Source organism: Natrix helvetica, assembly GCF_964273705.1.
Source record: "Natrix helvetica genome assembly, chromosome: 10".
Lineage (NCBI taxonomy): Eukaryota > Metazoa > Chordata > Lepidosauria > Squamata > Natricidae > Natrix > Natrix helvetica.
The window spans coordinates 22,344,188-22,358,163 of record NC_138561.1 but is presented as its reverse complement, the minus strand read 5'-3'; the positions used below and the strand labels follow the sequence as shown (position 1 = coordinate 22,358,163).

The following is a 13,976-nucleotide window of genomic DNA, read 5'->3' as shown; positions in this document are numbered from 1 at the left end:
CTCCCAGACCTCCTTGGCGAAAGAGCGTTTGAGTCTCTCGTAGGTGTTGAGTGACCTCTTGTGACTTTTCCTTTTCCTCCAGGAAGAAGCAGCCATCGATGAGGGCCACTCAAAGCCCCACGGAGGGACTGACGCCCCGGCCCCAGGCTCGCCAAGGCGGCGGGCACAGTTGGCTGCTCGGCTGCGGGTAAAGGCTCACGGGTTCTTGATGACCGTTGGAAAGATCTTGGCTGTTGTGTTAATTGCACTGGCAGGTAGGTGTTGAGGATTCTGTGGAGAGGGCATGACCCAGTTGTGTATTTCAAAAGATGCTCCTACTCTGAGTATCTGCAACTAGTTGGAACCTTTTAGAGCTTCTTCTTAACAGCCCAAAGCAGAGTAGAAGTTCTGCCCAGTGCAATGCATTCAAGAGCATTGACCAGCCCCACTGAAGAACCCAATCCAGGTCTCTTGCCTTGTTAAGTAGAAGCTTCCTTTCCACCATTTTTCAAATTGAGCCCTAACCACAAAGGCAGAATTCCTTGCTATCCCTACCCATCCCGGTTCAATGGGAAACAATCCTCCAGAACAGGAAATCCCAAGGACCCAGGGAAAGGAAGCAAAGGAGACCGAAGCTCTTCTGTTGCAGAGAGAAAGGGAGAGGCTACTTCAGGGCTGCTCTTTGATGGCCAGTGGTGTCTAAACCATCTCTGACCAGGAATGATAGGGTGGTTGCCCAGCCCATCGGGAAGGTCTCAGCCGGGGGAACCTGGGACCACAGAAATGGGCGATGGCTTCATGGATGTTCAGACCTTGGTGAGAAGAGTTCCTCAGGACTCTGCAGGAGCAAAGAGAGCAGACGTGTTTTTGGCACATCTGGAACATGGAGCTGACTGGCAGGGCTGATGTGACCTCCTAAGGGTTTCCCAGACTTCTCCTGACCTTAGCATGGAGGGCTGACTCTCCCGGGGAGGGTTAACTCTGGACTCGTGGCTCCAAATTCCTCTGCAGAGCGTAAGGTTTGGGCTGTCTATCAGAGAGAAGCCGCCTGAAGTCCCCGTGCCAGTCAGCCAGAGCTGGGGGAGCTTGGAAGCTCTTGGCCACCCTGATACCGTAGAGAACTACCAGTTAGATCATGGCAGTTGGATCAACGTTTCTTGCCTTAAAATAAAAGGTTCCAGTCCTCGTGCTCTCTTCCTTGGCAAAGGTCCATTATGCCAAGCAGCCTCTAACTCTCCGTCACCTGCTTCTCCTCCTCCTCCTCCTCTGCCTTCCAGGGATCACCCTGCCCTCGGCCTTCTCCGGCGTCTACTACCTACTGTTTGTGGGCCTCATGACCTGGTGGGCCTGCCACTTCTCCACCAGCCCCTTGGCCTTCAACGCTTTCTGCATCATGGTGGACGTCTTTGCCGGGGGCCACCTTATTTGCCTGTATGGCTACCAGACCCCCTTCGGTCAGACAATCCTTCCACCCACTGGCCTCTGGGCACGGTAAGTGGGCCTCCCCTCCACGGCTCTGGAAGGGTGCAGCCTTTGCTGGCCTGACATTGGAGGCAGGTTCCCGGGGTTTTGTTCCTGTTGGAAGGCTTCCATGCCGGTGGGGTGGGGCTGCAGATCAGCAAGACTCACCCTGCATGTCCACCCTCTTATTCTTTAAGCACCCTTCGTAAAATCCCCGAGGAATAAGGAGTAGTTGGAGAGCGACAAGAGGACTTTTCGGCAATTGTAGCTGCAACCGGGCTCTGAATGCTGCTTTGCTCATTCTCTCCTGTAGGTTATTTGGGTTGAAGGCCATTATCCTCCCCGTAGGCTGTAACCAGCCCAACAAGCTGCTGCTGGACGTCAGCCACTCCTGGCCCGTGTACGCCAATCCAGGCATCCTCTTGCTGCTCTATTACGTTTTGGCTACCTTGGTGAAGCTCCGAAGGCTGCGCTCCTCTGAACAGGTGAGCCCCGGGGTCTCCGGGTTGCTTTGGGTATCTTGGGTGGAGGAATGTTGGGGAACGAGGAGCATCAACGGAGTGGAAATCCCTCCCTCTCCTCCCTCTTCCCTTTCAAACCATTCAATAACAGGGAGAGTCCCAGTCTTCCACCTCAGAGCTTCTGGAGCTGGAAAACCGGTCAAGGGGCAAAGACCACCTGCCTGAAGATGCCAAGGTGAGGCGAGGGTGGGGGCTTTGGCTACAGGTGCCAAGTGGGGTCGGGGAGGACAGAGGCTGTGGGGCTGGATCCTCTTCAGCACCAACAAGGAGGCAGCTGGCACGAAGAGCAGGCCGGGTCTCTGGAAGCAGCAGAAGGCGCTGGAGAGGATTGTACCCTCTTAGGCTGGAGGTCCCGCTCACGGCATCGCCTCCTTCACAAGGGAGCCCGGCCAGGGCTGGGAGGCGGCTCCTTCCAGAGGCCTCTCCTGACGCTTCCAGGCCCAGAAGCGCCTGTTGGGATGGAGCCGAGTTTGAGCTGCTTTGGGTTTGTCTCTGAACGTCAGTCATTCACTTTGTGCAACGTTTGCAGCCGATGCTTATCCAGGACCCCGAGGCTTCTGGGACAGAGGAGCTCACCGTGCATGAAATTGTGGGAGCCGATCACTCAGGTGAAGCCTTGTATTACCTGGCCTTCCGCTGGGAGGCTTTTGGGGGGGGGGGCGGTCTGGACCTTGCTCTGAAAGAACCCCTCCCCCCCCCCCCGCAGCCCTCCGGAAAGAGAAGCATCCCCAGGAGAAGATGCAGCTGCTTCACTCCTTGGGCCACGTCGTCATGAAGCAGAGCTACGTTTGCGCCCTCATTGCCATGATGGTGAGTGAGTGGACGGTCCGGGGGGGTGGGGGTGGGGGGGAATGACCATCCTTTTGCGGAAGGAAAATTTAACACAATACAATAATGCAATGAGTCGTAGCAACCATCCTAGACTCTCCCAGATTCATTGAGAGCCCATCACATCATTCACGGAGAAGCAGGAGACCCCAGACAATCTGAAATGCTACGGAGGGGTCTCTTGCTTGAGCAGGGGGCTGGATTAGAAGACCGCCAAGGTCCCTGCCAGCTCTATTCTGATTGATTGAGTGAGTGACTGATTGATTGAGCCAAGGTTTTAGAATTGTACAGAATTACCTAAATAATGCACATCTGTAGAAATCTATCAGCATTTTCTGCGTTTCTTTGCTTTTTGTACTTTTATCGTCTCTCTTTTTTTGATCATTTTTCTTCCCCCCCCCCCAAAATCCTCTAATCTTGTGTTTTTAATCATCCATAATAAAGTTGTACACCTATAAAAAGAGACGCCCCTCCCAGCCTGCTCTCTCTCTGGGGTTCTTTCCAGGTGTGGAGCATCACCTACCACAGCTGGCTGACCTTTGTGCTGTTGCTCTGGGCCTGCCTCATCTGGATCGTGCGCAACAGGCACCACTTCGCCATGCTCTGCTCGCCCTTCATCCTTCTCTACGGCATCGCTCTCTGCAGCCTGCAGTATGTCTGGGGGATGGACCTGGAGCCTGAGCTGCCCACCAGGGTCGGTTCCATGCCCCTGGAGCAGCTGGGGCTGGTGCGGCCTCCGTATCCCTGCCTGGACCTGGGGGCTAAGGTAGCGTCAACCCCTGAGCCCGTTTCGACCTACGTGGATGTCAGCATCGGCTTCGATTCTTCTTTTACTGCCCCATTGGTTTTTCTTCCTCCTTTCTGTCCCTTCCATCCTTCCTTCCTTCCTTCCTTTCTCAGCTGACTCTTTGGTAGAAGGTGGGGCTCCAAAGCAGGGCTGCCTGCGGTCTGGGGGCTCGTGCACCCTCGGCACAAAGCTGTGATGTTCAGCCGTCTTCCTCAACCTCAGCAACTTTGAGCTGTTGGCTTTCTTCAACTGCTAGAATTCCCCAGCCAGGGGGGGGCTTTAAGACTTCGGTGCTCAGAGTTCCCCAGCCCGAAAGTTGCTGGTGGGCATGACCAAAAACGACACCCAGTTTCAGGACAAAGTACAAGAATGAAGGGCGCTGGCTTTCTTTTGTCTGCACTTTCTTTTCTTTTTTTAAAATATTTTCTATTGGATAACTTTTTACAGGAGGAAATGCAGTACAATTTTTTTTAAAGAAAAAAGTGTGAACAAGTGATAAGCAGACAAATTTTAATATTGTATTATTTTTCAGTCCGGGCTGGCAAATAATTTTGATTTCAGGGACCCTTAAGAGGGACTTGAGGGGGGGGAGGGTCTCCCAGGAGTCCTCAGGCTGCACTTTCAGAAACACGGATTGGGGGGGGGAATGTGGCTCTTTCAACCTTGCTGTTTAAGGTTTAACCTGCAGAGCTTCCTGCCTCCTGAGACCTGGCCCACTTCTTTTGGCCCAGAGCTTGACCCAGGTGCTCTGACCTCCCTTTCTCCACTGCCCCCTCCCCACAGCTCCTGTACACCTTGACCTTTTGGCTTCTGGTGCGACAATTTGTGAAGGAGAAGCTGCTGAAAAAGAAACCTCTTCCGGCCCCCCTGATGGAAGTGATGGTTATCGAGGAAGGTAAGGAGTCCCCAGGCTCAGAAAACGTGGCGTGAGAAGCAGATCCAGTGGAGAATAATGCATACTTTAACTTTTAAAAACCTGGCCTTGGGGGGACTTAAATGCCCCCCGTCCATCGGAGCTGCTAAATGGATGTCCAGCTGCAGGGCTGCATTTGTGGGAGTTTTCTTGGTGACCTCTTGGCAACCCAGTAATTTGAACTTGCCAAGAATCCTGCCCAGGTGATTTTCAAACCTTGTCCCTGGAGGGCAGGATTGGTCTTCAGGACTCTGTCAGCCTAACTTCAGGAGGTGTACAAGCCAACATTTGTGGAATAAGCTGCAATGGGCTGTTTTGGGAACTCACTCAGCCTAAATTCAGGGCACCACTCTCCAGTTGGGCCTGATGAGTCCCCTGGGCTACAGCGCTTTCAGTTTGAACGAGGGTGGAGTTCTGCCCTGGGGTCCACTTCATTCCGAGCCCCACTTTTCTGTTCCCCTCTTCTTTTTGCTGCAGAGCCAGACCCCAAGCATGGTGCCCTGAAAGTCCTGGGCAGCTACGTGAGGGGCTTCTACGCCAAATTCTGGATCTTAGTCTGCGGGGGCATGTTCATAGTGGTCAGCTTTGCTGGACGGCTGGTGGTCTACAAAATTGTCTACATGTTCCTCTTCCTCCTGTTCCTCACCCTCTTCCAGGTGATTTTGGAGCAGGGCAATGTCAGGAGCTTTAGAGACTAAGGGACTGAAAAGGACGAGGGTGCAACGGAGGGGAAGAAAACAGGGAAAGCCACCTTCCTTTTGCCTCGTCCCGATGACCTGCAGATTTATCCCCAGCATTCCCAGTCATTGTGGCTTTCAAGCCAGACTGGTCCATCTGGATCCCTACTATTAGCCCTCTGGGAATCGGGGGAGAGGAGAATTTCCCCCAAGCACTTCTGCCTTAACCCTGAGACAAAAGTACTGCAATGCGAACAAGGTCCATTCATCGGATGGGATAGCCATCTTCCTACCTGTTCTCTGTTGCCTCTCGGGTCTCCTGAACAGGTGCAACAAATTGGAGTGGATGAAATGTGTGAAAGCGACTAGACGCGTCTCTTTATCTGCACCCAACCTCTTTTGCAGGTTTACTACGATCTCTGGCGGAAGCTCCTGAAGGCCTTCTGGTGGTTTGTGGTTGCTTACACCATGCTGGTCCTTATAGCTGTTTACACCTTCCAGTTTGAGGACTTCCCCATGTACTGGAGGAACTTCACCCATTTGACCGATGAACAGTGAGTGGAGTCACCGGATCTGTGGATGAGGGCTCCTTACCTGGTCGGGGATCTTCTAAGTCAGGGGATGGATTGAGATGGATCTCTTGTTGGTTTCAAGGAGGTCAAAACGCTCTCCTCTTCCCAGGGAGGCCATCGAGATGCTCAGTTCAATTTCCCTAAGTTGAATTGGATTTGAATGAATTGAATGCTTCCAAATTGACTTGTCAGTTCAGTAGACGATTGCTCATAGGTCAGGCTATGTCTGATTAAAATCAGCTCAGTTTGACCTAAAGATTGATCCTTCCTTCCTTCCTTCCTTCCTTCCTTCCTTCCTTCCTTCCTTCCTTCCTTCCTTCCTTCCTTCCTTCCTTCCTCCCTCCTTCCCTCCCTCCCTCCCTCCCTCCCTCCCTCCCTCCCTCCCCCCCTCTTTATCCAGACTGGGTGACCTGGGCTTGGAGCAGTTCAGTGTCTCGGAGCTCTTCTCCAGCATCTTCATCCCAGGCTTCTTCCTGCTGGCCTGTATCCTTCAGCTCCACTACTTCCACCGACCATTCATGCGCATCACCGATCTGGAGCGCATCAGCTCACCAGGGTATGTGCGTTGCTTTCAGGTGGGGAAGTCCCGGCTTCCTGAGCCAGCTTTTCATGCATGTGCTGGTTGGAAGAGACGGAGGTCTTGGCTGCTGCCCAAATCTTGTCTTTCCAATCCCGGGGAGGCTTGCAACTCTGAGTCCTGCTGGTGTTCTTCTTGATTTTAGGAAGGGAGAGATTAGTGGAAGGCAGGAACTGCTCCAGGCTGAAGCCCCTGAGCCAAATGAAGATGTTGATGCCTCTTCTGAAGGTAAGGGGAGGAAGCTGAAGAAGAAGGGACCAAGAAAGATAAAGCCTGCTTGAAATGAGATAACTCTCCATTACAAGAAAAACTCTTTACGTTCAACAAATTGTCTTCCTGGAGGATGTCCCTACTGGGGAGATGGTACACCATCCAGGAAGAGAACTAAACTTGCTGAACACAAACAGATTTCCCTTCTAATGGAGAGTTATTTCCGAGCCGAGGTGGTGCAGTGGTTAGAGTGCAGAACTGCAGGCTACTTCAGCTGACTGCTAGCTGCAGATCGGCAGTTCAAATCTCACCAGCTCAAGGTTGACTCAGCCTTTCCGTCCCTCTGAGGTGGCTAAAATGAGGACCCAGATTGTTGGGGACAAAAGGCTGATTCTGTTAACCTCTCAGAGAGGGCTGTAAAGTACTGTGAAGCGGTATATAAGTCTAAGGGCAATTGCTATTTCATTTCAAGCAGGCTTTATCTTTCATTGGAGTCGTTGGGGAGGGCAAAGCTTTCTGAAGCACCAGGCTTGATGGAGTCTGAATATTCCCAGCTCTGTCTTTCTTCCTCCTCCTCCTCCTCCTCTCTCCCCTGCAGAGGGTGTGCCCAGCAAGTGGGGCCTGGTGATGCAACGTCTCTCGGTGTTGGGGAAGAGCTTCTCAGACATCCTTGGCCACATCCGAGTCTTTGTCCTGCGCCTGCTGGAGCTGCACATTTTGAAGTTGGTGGCTCTGTACATCATCTGGGTTGCTTTGCAGGAGGTGAGTCCCAGAACAGTGGCTGAACCCGGGAGGGGAGCTGCTGACGGCCAAGGGAGGGGCTTGATTAGGCAAGGAGCCACCCGGGTATCCAACCATTTGGCCTTGAAAGTGGCAGATCAGAAAGCCACCGGTGGCTGTAAGGTAGAGGAGATGCAGCCTGCAAAATGGTTCCTCCCAGGAATTTAATGCCTGCAGTATTTTGTCCCTCTAGGAATCTTCAAGCTATCTCCATACAAACCACGATTTGGTCATGGAATGGGGGAGTAGCAAAGGAAAGGCAAAGGATCTGCTTTGGCCCACAGGGGTGGTAACTGGTTGTGGGCAAAGGTGTGGGCCATGCAGGGCCCCAAGTCACCTTTGAGGCTGCAGGAGTCTTACCTAGAGACATCCTTCAGCACCAGGAAAACCTTCCTGGCCCTTTTCTGCCCCGTGAGGGTCTCTGCTTTTTAAGATTAAAGGAAGGTCGGTCAACTCATGAGAATGCCGGCCTCCCCTGCACAACTCCGAGTTCCAGCTGTTGTGTGCCTCCTCTCCCCCTCTCCCCTCCACAGGTGTCGGTGATGAACTTGCTGCTGGTGGTGCTGTGGGCCTTTGCGGTGCCCTACAGCCGCTTCTGCCGCATGGCCTCCTGCCTCTCCACCATCTGGGCCTGCACCATCATCGTCTGCAAGATGCTGTACCAGTTGAAGATCGTCAACCCAGAAGACTATGACAAAAACTGCAGCTTGGTACATGCTCCCCCCACCTTAGACCCAGAAATGGGGGGGGGGGGGGAGAGGGAGGAAGCGCCTTCCAACCTCAGGATGTGTCCGTGGGAAACAGTCCCAGAAACAGACAGGGAAGGGGGGAAACGGTGGTCTCCAGGGAAATGCTGCCTGATGATCAGATCAAGAGTTTATGCTCCATCCTGACCGCCTGGGAAGAATCGTGAATTCTGTTGACGGCATAACATCTTCGGACGGGTTGCATTACGGTGTAATTCCTTTTCCCCCTCTAGCCGCTGCTCAATGAGACCAACCTCCAGCCAGAGGAGATCGGCAATTCTACTCTCTACCAAGGTCCTGTTGACCCGGCAAATTGGTTTGGTATTCGCAAAGGATACCCCAGCCTGGGTTACATCCAGGTGCGTAGGAGCTGTTCTCTCTTTAGCAGGTCCCTCCAGCCCTGAAGGAAGTTGTAGTCCATCATATCTGGAAGGGAATCTATATGATATTAAGGCAAGGTGGTCTCTCCCTCTCTCTCTCTCCCCTGTTCTTGGCTCATCTTCCTCTTCAGAACCATCTGCAGATCCTGGTCCTGCTGGTTTTTGAAGCAGTGGTGTATCGATGCCAGGAATACTATCGCAAGAAACACCAGCTGGTGCCTCCACTCACCCAGACCGTCTTTGAAGATGCAACACGCCAGAACCTAGACCAAGGCTTGCTGAACTGCATCAAGTACTTCATCAACTACTTCTTCTACAAGTTTGGCCTTGAGGTGAGCTAGATGCTGCTGGCTGGGCTGAAGAGAAGATGCTACTTAAGTTGCGTAGAATGAAGAAGTAAAAGTTTGGCCAGTATGATTGTCAGGGCTCCAAATAGCATCCAAAATTAAATCAGAGTCCGAGGCAAAAGATTCCTCAAAGTTCCAATTTATGAAGAGAGCCATGTTGGCACATCTGGGAAAAGCCTAATCTGAAAGCTTCCAGGGTTTCCTACCCAGTTGAAAGTTCAAGATCCTGCCCCCACTCCCACAAGTCCATCACAGGGTCCAATCTCCCCACTGCCACACTGGCAGCTTCCACCCATCCAGTTCCGGCCAAGTGCAGAGACAAAGGATGACCTTGGCTTTCTAGAAAGAATTTGGCTATGGCTACGTATCACCCAACTCCGTATAATCCCCCCTCCCATTTTCCCACCATAGAAAATGCATAATAGACTAAGAGAAAGTGTGGCAGGCCTAAAGTCCAAAAAGGAAAAGATGGCTTTTTTCAGGCCTGACAATGATAAGGCAAAAATATGAAGGCATATGAAAAAGGGGTGGAGCTTTTGCAGTAATGAATGAAAGAAAGAGATGTGGTATTTGAGCAGAGATTTCTCGTCCATCTCCCAAGATGTCACCAGCCCAAAGGTTTCCATCCTCTTCCTTGACTTCTTTCCCTTCTCTTTCCTCAGATTTGCTTTCTAGTGACAGTGAACGTGATTGGCCAGCGCATGAACTTCATGGTGATCTTCCATGGATGCTGGTTGGTTGTCATCCTGACCCGGAGGCGGCGTCAGGCCATTGCCAAGCTCTGGTCCAAGTACTGCCTCTTCCTGGCTCTCTTCTTCATCTTCCAGTACCTTCTCTGTGTTGGGATTCCTCCAGTTCTCTGCATTGGTGAGACTCCAACCTAGGGAGCCAGCCAAGCATTGCTGCAGCCTTCCTTCCACGTAGAGCCAGTGCTTGGCGTCCTTTCTGCTCCTCCTCCATCCCCATTGAGGGAGGTCGTTGCCAGTTGCTTCTGTAAAATGCACAGGAAGCCAAGTACAACCACAGAGAAAGGAACCAACCGGGTGCCATTCCGAGTGCCATTCTGATCATGAGGCCATCATTTAACCAGGAAAAAAAGTCATCCCAAACATTCAGTGGGCAAGTTCCCTTCTGAGAAAGGCTTGCAATATCGGGGGAATTTTAAGCTAGAAAAGAGCTGACTTAGGGATACTAGAAAATTTACCAAATTCTGTGTAATGGAGAAGAGTAGACACAGGAAGAGTTTTCTCCTCCTTGACCAGAAAGTCATCGCAAAACGTGGGAAGTGAGAGATCCAGGAGAATCAGTGGGAGCTGTTCTTGGTGAAACTATTGACTCTCCTGTGCCAAGATGCAGTGACGGTGATCAACCAGGCTTTAAGTGGGAATTGTACAACTCCCTGGAGGGGAAGATGATCACTTGCTGCTGGTCAAAGATACAGCACCGTGCTTGTCTGTTGACACCGTCTTCCTTCTGAGAAGGAAAAGCTTTGGAGAGGGGAGATCTTGAAATGGGACAGGGAAGGATGCTGGGCTCCGGATCCAAATGCTTTCCCCAAGAATCCATGTTTCTGCTTCTTACCTGCCTAGATTACCCCTGGAGGTGGAGCCCCAACCTTCCTATTACCTCCGTTCTCATCAAATGGATGTACTTCCCCGACTTCTTCATGAAACCCAATTCGATCAACCTCATAAGTGAGTACCTGGAAACAGCCCTGCTGTGTTGGAATACCTGGTGGAAAAGAATTGCTTTTTTAAAAAAGATTCATTCATTTTTTAAAAATTTATTAAACAAATGTATATATCCATCCAATTCACTCACAGTGACTCCGGGTGACTTATAGGAATAAATCCTCAAACCCTTGGAACCCCAGCCCTACCCATGTGGCTGTTCTTATACTATGTAGTCATTAGTGGCAAGAGAAGTCACAGACTGTCCCAGTTTGGAAGTGAATTTGGAAAGGGTGTGATATTTTTCCCCTTGATTGGGGTCATTAAAACTTTGTGACCCATTGAGTCTCAGCCTGAATTCAGCACCAGGGAGAGCTCCTGAGAGGGAGGTCGAAGCCCTTGGTAATCTTGCTCCTTGCCCCAGTGACAGTTGGACGTCTAGGACACTTCTCCATAAAGATGTTGTTCAGTTCTTAAATATAGTCTGGGATTGTCTCATACACACACACACACACCAAAATTGGGACACAACCCTTGGGATGGGAGGTGACGTGCTAGTGGGCTCTTCCTCCTCTCCAAAAGGGGAGGCATTTCTGGTACCCACAGCCACATCTGCTTTCCCGTGTCTTTTGATGTGATGGGCATTCAAAACAAATCTTCGCTTCCCACAGGTGACTTCCTCTTGCTCCTCTGTGCATCTCAGCAGTGGAAAGTTTTTGTCAACGAGCAAACAGAGGAATGGGTGCAATTGGCTGGTGACAACCGGGAGCAGCTGGAGCCCCTGCAGGGGCAGCCAAACCCTGTGCCCAATTTTGTCAATTGCAGGTGAGAGCAGAACAGTCCCCTCCCCGGGCTAGTATTAGCCAGGTTTTGCCCCTGAGTGGCGTTTCCTGGCTCACTTCATGCTCCCAAGGATGATTTATCCTAGTTAAGGATAAGAAAGGATGTTTGAACCAGCACTGCATTTACTGTATTTTTCGGAGTATAAGATGCACCAAGATTTTGAAGAGGCAAATTTAAAAAAAAAAGTTTTTGCACTCTACAGAACTCCCAAAAACGGTCTGTTTTTCGTGAAAACAGGTCCATTTTTTTTTAAAAAAGGGGGCATGAATAGCCTTTAGGAGGCTTGTAGAGTGCTCCTAGGGGCTGGGGGGGAGCAAAATTGAGCAAAGATTCAGTGTGACTTTATGGGATTTTTGATTCGATTCTGCTAGACTCTTCTTCTTCTCCATTTTTTCTTTCCCTTTTTCCGGCTTGCCAGGTCCCACCTGGACATAGTCAAGGTGTGTGTTTTCCGCTACCTCTTCTGGTTCGTCTTGGTCGTTGTCTTTATCGCTGGGGCCAACCGCATCAGCATCTTTGGCTTGGGCTACCTGATGGCCTGCTTCTACCTGCTGCTCTTTGGCACCGCCATGTTGCGCTGGTCCTTGCGTGCCCGCCTGATCCTGTGGGACTGCCTGATCCTCTACAACGTGACGGTGATCATTGCCAAGAATATGCTCTCGGTAAGGCTCACGTTCCCTGCAGGCCCTTCCGTCTCCCGGACTAAAAGATGCCAAGTCCACATGGGTCTTTGGTCTGAATGCAGACAATCCCTTTTGGGTGGGGGTGTGACTCCCTGTCTGCTTCTGCCAGCTCCTGTCCTGCGTCTTCGTCCAGCAAATGCAGAACAATTTCTGTTGGGTCATTCAGCTCTTCAGCCTGGCCTGCACCGTCAAGGGCTACTATGACCGTGAGTATCTTCTCTTGACATCTGAGTAGCTGGGAGCTGCCCTTCCCCAGTTCTGGTGGTGGGTCTGGAGCATGGAAAAATAGTGGGAACAGAAGGGCCCCGTAGCTATGCTGCTTCTCCCCTGATGATTCGCGACGTCTTCACAGCAACCCCCAGCTGCCACGGGAGCAACAGAAGTCCCGTCCAGTTCCTGTTGCTTTGGCCCAGTGACAGTTGGGGGACTCCAGAAGTTGCTTGTAGGGAAAAGACTTTAGAGAAAGGCCAAGGCACACCTCCCTTTGGGCATGTTGGATGAGATTCCACCACCTTGATTTAGGGAAACATGATTTGGTTTACTTTGGCTCCGTATTCTATAGATAGCCTTTTTGGCATGCTTACCCAAGGTTATCATTTAACGCCTTGCATAAACAACACCTGAAACCTTTCATTGCAGCTCCTGTTCCTTCTAGTCAGTTTGAGCGGAAGGGTTTTCCTCAATCAGAGGGAAACAGATTTGAAAGAAAAGAGGCATTTTGCCCCCGATGGCACTCCTCACCTGCTGAGCTTGTACAGAGGCGTCCATTTGAGTGGGAGACTGGGAGCGTGGGAGAGCCCAGAGTCCCCATGGGAGGCAGATGGGGGGGACTGGGCAATCTGCCCCGCCTCCTGCTCTGCTCCCCACCTGAGCCCCTCCCTCCTCCCTTCTTTGCCAGCCAAGGATGTGGACAAGAACCAGGACTGTGCACTGCCAGTGGAGGAAGCCGGCATCATCTGGGACAGCATTTGCTTCATCTTCCTCCTCCTCCAGCGCAGAGTCTTCCTCAGCTGCTACTTCTTGCACGTCTGGGCCGACCTCAAGGCCTCAGCCCTGCAGGCCTCCAGGTGGGCGGGGAGGGGCTGGGGCGACTGGGAAGGAGGCGTCTGTGGGGCAATGCGCAGCTCTGCTCATCCGGGGATGCAGAGTGTAAAATTCCACTCTCCAAGCCAAAAAATGCCCATCAGAAACGACGCCCATTGCTTAACGGCCACGGGGTTCACTTAATGACCACCACAAAAAGGATGGTGCAATTGGGAGGGGTCGCCTGTTGACCCACTTCATGACCGTCCTGACTGACAACCGTAATTGCAGGCTCGATTACGGCCGTAAGAAATGGGGCTTCCTATATTGTCATCCTTCCCACAGATTGGAGTGAATACGGGGGCCTCCGTTGCCGAGGCCTCTGGCCCCTTTTCTGTGCCTGGTCAGGCCGCTCCGGGGAGTCAGGAAGGTGGCTCGGCAGGGCTCTTCCCAACATCCATGGATCCTGGTTTGTGTCTCCGCAGGGGCTTCGCCCTCTTCAAAGCCAGGATGATCAAACAGATGACTGCCCATCACCAGGCTGAAAAGAAATCCTTGGTCCAACTTAAGCGGCAGTAAGTTTCACGGGAGGCGAAGGAGAGGAAGACAGCCAGCAGGGAGGGTGGCCCAAGACTTTGTCCAGCTTTCAGGACTGGGGTGGGAGACGCCCTCCTCTGGAGCGAGAAGGGGATTTCGTTTTTGTTGATTTGACCTACACACAGGCCCTCCTGGGACTTGAGATGGATTCCACCCATCAGCTCTTGCATCAGAGTGATCTCTGGCTCCCCTGGGAGAGATCTTGTGTCTGAAGTGGGGAATCTGCCAGGGGGAATCAAGGGTCTCTGAAGGATCTGCAGATGGGAATCAGGGCTGTGGAGGCTCAAAGCCCCTGTGATTGCTCAGAAGTGAAGCTTCTGTCCTGGTGGATGGAGTTCCCATGAGCAACTTGGGTCCTTCAGGCAGGGCTTAGAAAATGCCA

The 13,976-nt window shown here is 51.9% G+C and overlaps 1 protein-coding gene across 2 annotated transcripts in view; it reads left to right on the top strand.

Moving 5' to 3' along the window:
• The window catches only part of PIEZO1 (piezo type mechanosensitive ion channel component 1 (Er blood group)), a 55,070-nt gene that overhangs the window by 25,371 nt on the left and 15,723 nt on the right, over positions 1-13,976 (top strand). For both annotated transcript variants that reach the window (XM_081963695.1, XM_081963694.1), the window contains exons 6-28: positions 83-254; positions 1,257-1,470; positions 1,754-1,925; positions 2,053-2,136; positions 2,491-2,569; positions 2,668-2,771; positions 3,295-3,555; positions 4,360-4,471; positions 4,967-5,145; positions 5,572-5,720; positions 6,139-6,294; positions 6,461-6,543; positions 7,124-7,287; positions 7,839-8,015; positions 8,285-8,410; positions 8,563-8,763; positions 9,441-9,645; positions 10,368-10,472; positions 11,120-11,273; positions 11,710-11,953; positions 12,084-12,180; positions 12,873-13,041; positions 13,483-13,572. In XM_081963695.1, coding sequence (XP_081819821.1) covers positions 83-254; positions 1,257-1,470; positions 1,754-1,925; positions 2,053-2,136; positions 2,491-2,569; positions 2,668-2,771; positions 3,295-3,555; positions 4,360-4,471; positions 4,967-5,145; positions 5,572-5,720; positions 6,139-6,294; positions 6,461-6,543; positions 7,124-7,287; positions 7,839-8,015; positions 8,285-8,410; positions 8,563-8,763; positions 9,441-9,645; positions 10,368-10,472; positions 11,120-11,273; positions 11,710-11,953; positions 12,084-12,180; positions 12,873-13,041; positions 13,483-13,572 — 3,497 coding nt within the window. The remainder of the gene's footprint in view (positions 1-82; positions 255-1,256; positions 1,471-1,753; positions 1,926-2,052; positions 2,137-2,490; positions 2,570-2,667; positions 2,772-3,294; positions 3,556-4,359; positions 4,472-4,966; positions 5,146-5,571; positions 5,721-6,138; positions 6,295-6,460; positions 6,544-7,123; positions 7,288-7,838; positions 8,016-8,284; positions 8,411-8,562; positions 8,764-9,440; positions 9,646-10,367; positions 10,473-11,119; positions 11,274-11,709; positions 11,954-12,083; positions 12,181-12,872; positions 13,042-13,482; positions 13,573-13,976) is intronic.